Genomic DNA, 9,764 nt, shown 5'->3' with positions numbered 1-9,764 from the left:
TTATTAATAGTGAAACTAATGTTTTAAAATTTTAAGTCAAAATTTCAAAAAAGAAATATTTTTACGAAGGTAAAAATAAAACTCGAATAACTCGATAAGAACCCGATAACTCGAAAACATGTTAAAAACTCGATAAACTCGCAGGCTCGATAAACTCGATAAGGACTCGATAACTCGAAAATATGTGAAAAAACTCGATAAACTCGAAAACTCGTTAAAAACTCGTTAAACTCGTTAAAAAACTCGTTAAGTTCGAAATCTCGCGAACTGCTCGAACTCGGCTCGTGTATTACCCGAGCCGAACTCGAACACACAATTCATGCTCGATTATTTTCAGGCCCGACTCGACTCGATAAAAAAAAGCTCAAACTCAACTGTAAAAAACTCGAACTCGACTCGGCTCGAATTACAGCCCTAATACTTTCGATTAGTATTATCCTCTAAAAGCCATCATCATTTTTTCGGAAGTTTCTTTGAAGAACATAATATTAAAAATCTTTCAAATTTAGAATTCAATAAAATATTAGATATTAAGAGAAATTACTTATTAAAATTAGATTTGTTTTTTACAAGTATTAAAATTAGATTAAGATCCAGTTAAACTCAATTTTTAATTATTCGACATGCAAATCCAATTGATTATTATTATTATTATTATTATTATATGTAAATATTTTAAAATTATATTTGTTATTTCTGGATATTTCTAATATTAAAATAATTATTAAAAGATAAAAAAATTAATAAAAAAACATGCTGAATCATGAAAAGACAAGTCTGGCTAATTAACGTCATGACATTCCAATCTTGGCATGCCCGTGTCGCTGGGACATGCACCCTAAGTATAACGGTTGCAAGTCAAGTTTCAACTTATCGCTTTTCTCCCTGCATGAAGACTGATAATTTAATTAAGTATATTTGTTCAATTCTATTAAAGTATTTTTTTAATATATGTAATTTTTTCAAAAGGAATATGTAATCCGAGACAAGGCAAGGGAGTATTAAAAAGAAGTATTATTTTTAGCGGTAAACTGGAAGGCTCTCGTGTTTCGTGGATGCTGTTACAGGTAAAGTTGGGTAATCTCTGAACACAACATCTAACTGCGTTCAAGGGGACCCATTCAATGATTCACACACACGTTTCTAATTATTTAATTATTAAAATTTAATTTCATTCCAAAACACAACATCACTCTACATATATTCTATGACTACTATTTTTTATTTATTACTGCGTTTTAATTTGTCAATCAACGGTCCGTACAACAATGGCGATAATAGCTTTGTTCGTCTCGGCAACGAAGCTCGCCGGAATTTTAGTCACCGTCAGTGTCGCCGCCAACATTTTCTCGTTTGACCGTTACCGGAAAAAGAATCTCAATCCAATTGTTTCTCCGATCGATGAAACTTCCGACACTCTCGCCGTCTTTAATGTTAATCCAGCTGAAGGTAACTCATACTCTGTATTATAAATCCTAATTTTACGAGAAATTTAAATACTCGCGCACACAGTTAGGAAATATATATTAGGTTACCTCTTACTGATAGTAACAGTGTGTTACTCCACTTGTTAGTGTGTTTTTTGCTTTTCTGTATGCATAATTGTGTATTTATTTATAGTCATAATGAGTAAATTAAAATTGAGATAGGAATTGTGTGGCTATTATGTAAGCTAATATAATTAAGTATGTAAATGGATATAGTTAGTATCTGAAATGGAGCTAGGTAATTTGTTACTATTATTTTGGTGTTACTCGAATATTTGAAGATGAAAATAATATGCATTTTGCTGCTGACGAATATGCAGGTTAAATTAGGATTTTTTTCGGAGTTTTGTATTATAGGGTGAAGTATATTTAATTATTTATTATTGTAATTTTGTGGTTGTTTTATGCTGCTATAGCCTGCAAGTAAAAGTGTCTTCTAGCTCAGGAAGCATCACTAGGTTAAAAAGTGAAGTTATATTGCTATTTTACTGTTGTAAATGCCAAAGAAACCTACATGAACAAGTTTACAGCCTTTCCCCTCATTTTTCTGATGATTGACAAGTTTAGGCCTAATGTTTATCCTTGAATTTTCGGTTTTGCTTGCTTGGAAATTAATGTGTACATATTTTGCGAAATCTGGAATGATACATTCTTTTAAGAGTTGCTTTCTTGCGTAGTAGTCATATATGTGGAGGCAATCCGTGTTCCACTCTATTTTTTTTTCATCCATTACTCAATAATATTCCCCTGAAGTTTGATCTTCAACTTGCTGCTCAATGGAGTTGACATACCTTATACACTCATATAGTCTTGAGAATGGATTGAGCTCCATTCGTTTCGGAAACATTTATCAATTGTCAATGTTTTAATGCTTATATAATACTGGTACATTGTGTTTCTTTGATTTAAGGGGAAGATGAGTTTTTTTTTGGACTGGCAACGGCACCGGCACATGTTGAAGATGGACTAAATGATGCTTGGCTCCAGTTTGCGGAAAAAGAGCCTAGCAACAAAGAGCAAATTGCGCAGACGGTAGATGCTATAATGGGTTCGGCTGCCGGAGACGGTGGATCCCAGCAAGCTCCATTATCCGGAACGGATGCAAAGAATACTCTAAAGAGAAGGAAGCCCCTGAAGATGTCCATGGAAGCTAAAATTAGAGGATTTGGTAATTACATAAAAGAGGAAGGACCACCCCCGGTCTCTGAAGAATCTCAACATAATGTAGCTGCCTGGCACAATGTTCCACACCCGTGAGTGAGATGTTTGATATATATAATTTAAAAAGTAACCTGTTCTAATCGTTTGTTAATAATTACCTCAAACATTCCAGTTTTCAACTAGCATAATCTCCGTTAGCCTTATATGATATTTCACTAGGTCTAGCCTTGAAGAAAATGTATTCCTGCTTATATTGGAGAAAAAAAAATTCCAATTTCCTGTAATATTTTTACTACTGACTACTGAGTATACAGAATCCTTGTTTTTCAGGGAGGAGAGGCTAAGGTTTTGGTCTGATCCGGACACAGAGTTGAAACTGGCTAAAGAGACCGGGATTCGTGTCTTTCGAATGGGGATTGATTGGACAAGGATCATGCCTGAAGAGCCGGTTAATGGGATCAAAGAAACCGTAAGCCTAATAATGACCATATTGTACACAGACATTCAGATGTGCGATTTGCCCATTCTAGAACTGAAAAATACTATTTTAATAAGTGCATTCCTCAAGACCGTCTATGTATGCTAATGTTAAAGTATGCGCCTGTTCCATCTGTGTATGCTTTCCTCGAATGTGCTTATTTTTGTTACCATGTGCACCATTTTATTTTTTTATTATAGTGAATTGGCAATACAAATTTGTTATATATCTGCTGTAATATTTTTAGAGTTTTATTATGTAGTACCTGTCTAGCTTTTAGCTGCAGTGAATTTAGATGCTTCATTTCTTTCTTAGGTAAACTATGCAGCATTGGAAAGATATAAGTGGATCATCAATAGGGTCCGTTCTTATGGTATGAAAGTGATGCTGACTCTCTTCCATCATTCTCTGCCTCCATGGGCTGGCGAATATGGAGGATGGAGATCGGAGAAAACTGTCAATTATTTCATGGACTTCACCAAGTTAGTCTTTCCCTGAATTACAAAGCTGAATATATCACTGTTATAATAATTAATATTTTTCATGTTAAAAAATACTTTTCCGCTCCACTTCGTTTACAGTAATAGAAGTGGTTTTGCACTATTTATATCAGATATGTATCTTCATATTAATATGTTATTGCATACCTGGTTAAAGTCCAGTACGAATATATTTTTTTCCCTGTTTAGCAATACTAGGACTACCAAGAGCAAATGGTGAGATTTTCTGGTCCAGCTGTTACCTGTGTAAAAATTCATAGTTTGTTTACAGAAAAGAGAAGTGCTTTTGCATTATTCAAGTCAAATGTATCTTCAAATTCTGGTATACCTAGTTAAAGTCCGGTAAGAATTATTTACTTTCTGTTTAACAATATACTCGGACAACCAAGAGAAAATAATGAGATTTGCAGGTCCAGCTGTTAATTTTGAAAAAAAAAAGATTAAGATGTGTACTTATTATAACCTGGTATGTTGGCATGTAGCAGGCTGCTAACAACTACCATAACTGCCAAGTATATGGAAGGTAAATATATAAAATCGTAGTATTATGCAGATAGTATACTATTTGCAGCAGTGGCAGATCTAGTTCGTCTGCGATTGCGGTAGACTAGGATTATATATTTCTTTAATCATATGCAGACCTAGTATTTCTTGTGAAGGACCCCCAAGAACTAGTAATGTTGCTTGACACGGACATAATCCTGCCTACAAAGTTTAAAGCATTTATAACTGAAGGGCAATGCAATATTACCCTGGTATTAGGAAGAATGGCATCAAGCTTCATATGAGATTATATTTGTTTCTTTGTGGGATATGATGCACCTTTTTAACTCCATCTATATCCCATCAAAAAATTTACAATGCACAACTGATCTGGTGTTAAAGAATGATCTACGCTAGTAGGACTATTCTCTGATAGTTTCAATTTAAGAAGAAATACAAATTGAACTTCCATGTATTCTGTCTAACAGTGATAGAAACCTGAAGCAGAACTTATGGTCTCTACTTTTGTCTGTCATGTTATTGACATGCAAAAAATTCCCTGTACTTCTTACATTAGTTTATTACCTTATTGATATGCTCCCTTTCTCATTGCAGACTTGTCGTGGACTCTGTATCAGAAATGGTAGACTATTGGATAACATTTAATGAGCCTCATGTCTTCTGCATGCTCACCTATTGCGCTGGCTCTTGGCCCGGGGGTAACCCTGACATGCTGGAGGTTGCTACTTCTGCGTTACCTACTGGTATATTTAACCAAACCATGAATAGCATCTCCGCTGCTCACGCGATGGCGTATGACTATATTCATCAACAAAGGTTTGCTAAAAGACCAAGCATACTATGACATTCTGTTGTGCAGTCAAAAGTTACATGTTTGAAGTTTATTATTTGCCTTGATGAAATAAGTTGTAGCTGATAGAAATATCTTAATAGATAGGTTTTTCTGGAAAAGAATGGGTCTTGGTCTGGTTTGCTTCTTCGTTTGTGATTCTGCCTAAATGGGGTTCATGGATTGTTATATTTTCTGTATATTTTCTGTATTGCTGACAATGGATCTGCCTGCCTATAAGGTTATCTAGTCTTGTTATTGGCGTGTGCATGCACATTGCCACAATATTAATTACTGCAGGCATCCATTTCTTTATTCATTGTTTTGATATTACAAGTCCTTTTTTAATTTCAGCAATGGGTCATCGACATCTAAAGTTGGAGTGGCACATCATGTGTCATTTATGCGTCCATATGGGCTCTTTGATGTCGCCTCTGTATCAGTTGCTAATTCCATGACTCTCTTTCCATTTATGGATAGTGTCTCCAACAAGTTGGATTATATAGGGTTAAATTACTATGGACAGGTATATTTAAACTCTTTAAAGAGTGCTTAAAAAAATTTAAACACGTAATAGTCCCTCTGGACTTCCCTGCAAAGCACCATTTCCTAGCCCAGTAAAGTTTCTTGTTTGCTAACTAGGAAGTTATAGCTGGGGCTGGATTGAAGCTGGTAGAGACTGATGAATATAGTGAATCTGGACGTGGGGTATATCCTGATGGCTTATTCCGTATGCTCTTGCACTTCCATGAAAGATACAAACACCTAAATCTTCCATTCATCATTACTGAAAATGGGGTTGCTGATGAGACCGATTTGATCCGACGACCATACATGTTGGAACATTTACTTGCACTTTATGCAGCCATGTTGATGGTTTGGATTCTTAACTCGTCTTACTTTTCGTATTCAGTGTCTTCTTAGCATCTATTAAGTTGTAGTGCTAAACTGTAAATGATCATTTTTCAGGGTGTCCGTGTGATTGGTTACCTGTTTTGGACAATTTCAGATAACTGGGAGTGGGCTGATGGTTATGGTCCCAAATTTGGACTTGTTGCAGTTGATCGTCTCAATGACCTTGCACGGATCCCACGTCCGTCGTATAATTTGTTTACAAAAGTAAGACCTTTCTATATGTTTGCTTTGAATTTAACTATTCTTATTTCTTTCTTCCTCCTTTTGTGCTTATCACTCAGTTTTTGATTGGCATCCTGGATTTTAAGGTAGCAACTTCAGGTATAATTACTCGTGAAGAGAGGAAGCAAGCATGGAATGAACTTCAAAGAGCTGCTAGAGAGAAAAAAACAAGACCATTTTACCGGATAGTTAACAAATATGGTTTAATGTATGCAGGTAGGTCGTATATTTATGTATTCTTTTAGTTCCTTAGTACAGTCTCACATACTAAACTTTTAGTTTAATATGTGGCTCCATTTAATTACTTCATTCTGTCACTTGGCTTCTAACATTGTTATTTCTTAAATAAGAAACCTGTGCTTTTAGTATGGACACTATACGACAGATCTGCTTAATGCACGCTCACATTAAGCACATTGAAGGTTTCCCCTGTGGAGTGAAGTTTTGAAGTGTTTTATCTACATTGGGCGAAACAGTTTGGCTTACCCTGTCCTAGTGTAATCCACCATTTATCTAAGTTCCTGAAATTTGAAAATTACCTAGATTTGGAAAAATAAGAAGCCTAAATTAAATTCCGTCTCATCTTCCATTCTTAATATATTTCCTAATTTATTAAGAAGAGTAGAGTAGCTTTGCAAGACTGCCAGCAGTCCATTTTTTAATCACAGCACAAACGAAATCTATAAGTTCACCTACCAAGCTGATTCTCACATTGCAATACATGGGAAATAACGTGTAACCAAAAAGTTGCAGTTTCCGTTCTTTTTGATGAGGTTCATGTATAGACTAGATATAACTGTATATCCTTGTTTTAACAGGAGGCCTCGATGAACCCTCAATGAGACCTTATATTGAACGAGATTGGAAGTTTGGACATTATGAAATGGAAGGTCCACAGGATTTTTTGAGCCGTTTTATTCGATGGACTCTCCAACCTTTCTACATCCGAAGAAAATCTAAAGCACACCAGGATGATGACGGAGGACTGGTTCTCCAACCCCTTTGAAGTAAGACTTTACTTATATCTGTATTGTCTCGGGGGTGCTCCCATCTACGTTTTCAAATGACCAAACACATTACACGGAAGACATTTATATACAGATATATTAATATAGCCACCTGGTCTTACTTTCCAGAATCTTAATAAAGTTGACCCTAATGTTAATATTGTGAGCATATGTTTTTAGTAGTTCCTGGTAGGTAAAGTTCATCCGGTAGACAGTATGTGCCAATAGATTACCGGTTAATATGCGTTAATGATTTAAAGCTTGTGGACTCACCCAGTATCATGCTTGAACATCTTGTCGCAAGTATTAAGCTAAATTTGTTTACCTTTGACACACTCTACAGATCTCTCAACTGTTACATTTTTTTTTGAGGTTGTACATTCAGTTGGTCACGCAACTCATGTTGCATTTTCACATCTACGTAGTTACTATCAAATACACCATTTATAAGACTATAACCTTCTATTGTACATGATTTCTTTGCAAATATCTTCACCGCAGGTTTCTCAAGTTATTGCTGGGAGAACCTAAGTTTAGTAAATAAAAGTGAATACTTCGGAAGTTGTGCATCTGTTGCGTGATGGAAAGATGTCCTTCCCTTGGTCGGAGGTAAAATGCTTGCAACGAACTGAAACGATGATTTTGCAGCAGCCTTAAAATCACAAGCTAATGGATGTCATTTGGTGATCTCCTTGTATTCTTTAATGTTGATTAGTAGACCCATGTATGTAACTGTAACTGTAACTGTAACTGTAAAATATGTTGGGATTTTTAATCTAAACTTAGCTTTGTTTTATTTATTTATTAGCTTAGTTTTAGTTATTTGTTTTATTAATACAAGTTGTAACCAAGTCTGTGAAATTGAGTCCGTGTCTACAGTTTGGACCTAGTCTCTCGGGTTGTTCTGCCTTACTAGGAGTGTGGGTGTACGTAGTGGAGAAGAAATAGCTAGATAGTTGCTAGTTTTTAGTTGGTATTCAGTTGTTTTACATGATATATATATATATATATCCTGCATGTAGTTCTTTTTAAGAAGTAGAAATAAAACAAGTATTTGTTCCCAGTTTATTTCCCATGTATACATACGTACTTAAATATATCAGCCCTTAAGTTTTTTGTTTCATCATTTGGTATCAGAGCTCATGATCTAGGGCTTGTGAGTTGATATTTTTTTTTTGTACATACATCTGTCTATATATATTAAAGTACTTATTTTTCATATTCAATGGCATCAAACAACTTTTCAGTCTCTATTCCATTATTCAAAGGAGATCATTATAATTCATGGGCTATCAAAATGAAATCATATTTGAAAGCTATGAGTTTGTGGGAAGCAATTGAGAGTGATGTTGAGCTAACCCCTCTTTCACAAAATCCAACAGCAGCCCAAATCAAAAAACGTGATGAAGAAGTGGCAAGAGAAGCAAAGGCACTTTCATGTCTACATGCAGCTGTGTCGGAAGAGATCTTTACAACTATTATGGGTTGTGATACTCCTAAAGAAGCATGGACAAAAATTAAGGAAGAATTTGAAGGCAACCAACAAACCAAACTGATGCAAATTCTGAACCTCAAGAGAGAGTTTGAGATGATGAGAATGAAAAGTAACGAAGGCGTCAAGGAATATGGGAGTAGGTTGATGTACATTGTTAACCAAATCAAATTACTTGGTGGAGACTTCTCGAGTCAAAGAGTTGTGGACAAACTTTTAGTGACTCTTCCCGAGAGGTATGAAACTAAAATTTCCTCACTTGAAGATACTAAAGATCTCTCGAAATTAACTGTTTCAGAATTGATCAATTCACTTCACGCCGTGGACCAAAGGAGATCAATGAGGGAGGAAGAAATTGGAGGAAAAAATGAGGGACTCCTATTAGCTAAAGTTTCATCCTCAAAAGGCACAGGTAATAGAGTTCAATGCAACCACTGTCATAAGATTGGTCATGAAGAAAATGATTGTTGGTACAAAGGAAAGCCACAATGCTACAAATACAAAAAATATGGGAATCTGACAAAGAATTGTAGATTACAAAATGATGAAGAAATCATGGCACAATTGATCGAGGGAGAACCACTCCTTTAGAGTTGTGGGTGAGAAGTGCACCATGGAGAGAAAGTGCTCCAAAGTGTTTTATTGATGAGAAAGTGCATCAAAATTGATGGTGGTGAGAAGTGCATCACAGGCGAAGAGAAAGTGTTCCTTAAGTTTAGATTAAGGGAGAGATTGTTGGGATTTTTAATCTAAACTTAGCTTTTTTTTATTTATTTATTAGCTTAGTTTTAGTTATTTGTTTTATTAATACACGTTGTAACCAAGTCTGTGAAATTGAGTCCGTGTCTACAGTTTGGACCTAGTCTCTCGGGTTGTTCTGCCTTACTAGGAGTGTGGGTGTACGTAGTGGAGAAGAAATAGCTAGATAGTTGCTAGTTTTTAGTTGGTATTCAGTTGTTTTACAGGATATATATATCCTGCATGTAGTTCTTTTTAAGAAGTAGAAATAAAACAAGTATTTGTTCCCAGTTTATTTCCCATGTATACATACGTACTTAAATATATCAGCCCTTAAGTTTTTTGTTTCATCAAAATACTGTTAGAATACAGAGATGTTCTTCACGTTATATATATGTAGGCTGTAGCACTTTTGTTTGATGCTACTAGTC

The 9,764-nt window shown here is 35.3% G+C and overlaps 2 protein-coding genes across 2 annotated transcripts; both read left to right on the top strand.

Moving 5' to 3' along the window:
* Window positions 1-1,201: 1,201 nt before the first annotated feature.
* Window positions 1,202-7,903, top strand: LOC141676620 (beta-glucosidase-like SFR2, chloroplastic). Its single transcript, XM_074482304.1, has 11 exons — window positions 1,202-1,449; window positions 2,398-2,740; window positions 2,979-3,117; window positions 3,442-3,608; window positions 4,725-4,946; window positions 5,314-5,485; window positions 5,602-5,835; window positions 5,929-6,078; window positions 6,183-6,312; window positions 6,915-7,103; window positions 7,605-7,903. Exons 1-10 carry the CDS (start codon window positions 1,269-1,271, stop codon window positions 7,100-7,102), a joined length of 1,926 nt encoding a protein of 641 aa, XP_074338405.1. The 5' UTR covers window positions 1,202-1,268; the 3' UTR covers window position 7,103; window positions 7,605-7,903.
* A 425-nt stretch (window positions 7,904-8,328) lies between these two features.
* On the top strand, window positions 8,329-9,186 carry LOC141680519 (uncharacterized). The gene has a single exon (XM_074486723.1). It carries the CDS (start codon window positions 8,329-8,331, stop codon window positions 9,184-9,186), a length of 858 nt encoding a protein of 285 aa, XP_074342824.1.
* The last annotated feature ends 578 nt before the right edge of the window (window positions 9,187-9,764 follow it).

This window comes from Apium graveolens, chromosome 8, assembly GCF_009905375.1.
Source record: "Apium graveolens cultivar Ventura chromosome 8, ASM990537v1, whole genome shotgun sequence".
NCBI lineage: Eukaryota > Viridiplantae > Streptophyta > Magnoliopsida > Apiales > Apiaceae > Apium > Apium graveolens.
The sequence above is the reverse complement of the archived record's forward strand: the minus strand, read 5'-3'. Positions and strand labels throughout refer to the sequence as shown.

Bases quoted from the DNA above. Each gene is read 5' to 3' on its own strand.
- LOC141676620 (XM_074482304.1), top strand. From the start codon at position 1,269: ATGGCGATAATAGCTTTGTTCGTCTCGGCAACGAAGCTCGCCGGAATT. The intron at 6,079-6,182 runs GTAAGACCTTTC...CTGGATTTTAAG, and splicing joins CGTATAATTTGTTTACAAAA to GTAGCAACTTCAGGTATAAT. The intron at 6,313-6,914 runs GTAGGTCGTATA...TTGTTTTAACAG, and splicing joins ATATGGTTTAATGTATGCAG to GAGGCCTCGATGAACCCTCA.
- LOC141680519 (XM_074486723.1), top strand. From the start codon at position 8,329: ATGGCATCAAACAACTTTTCAGTCTCTATTCCATTATTCAAAGGAGAT.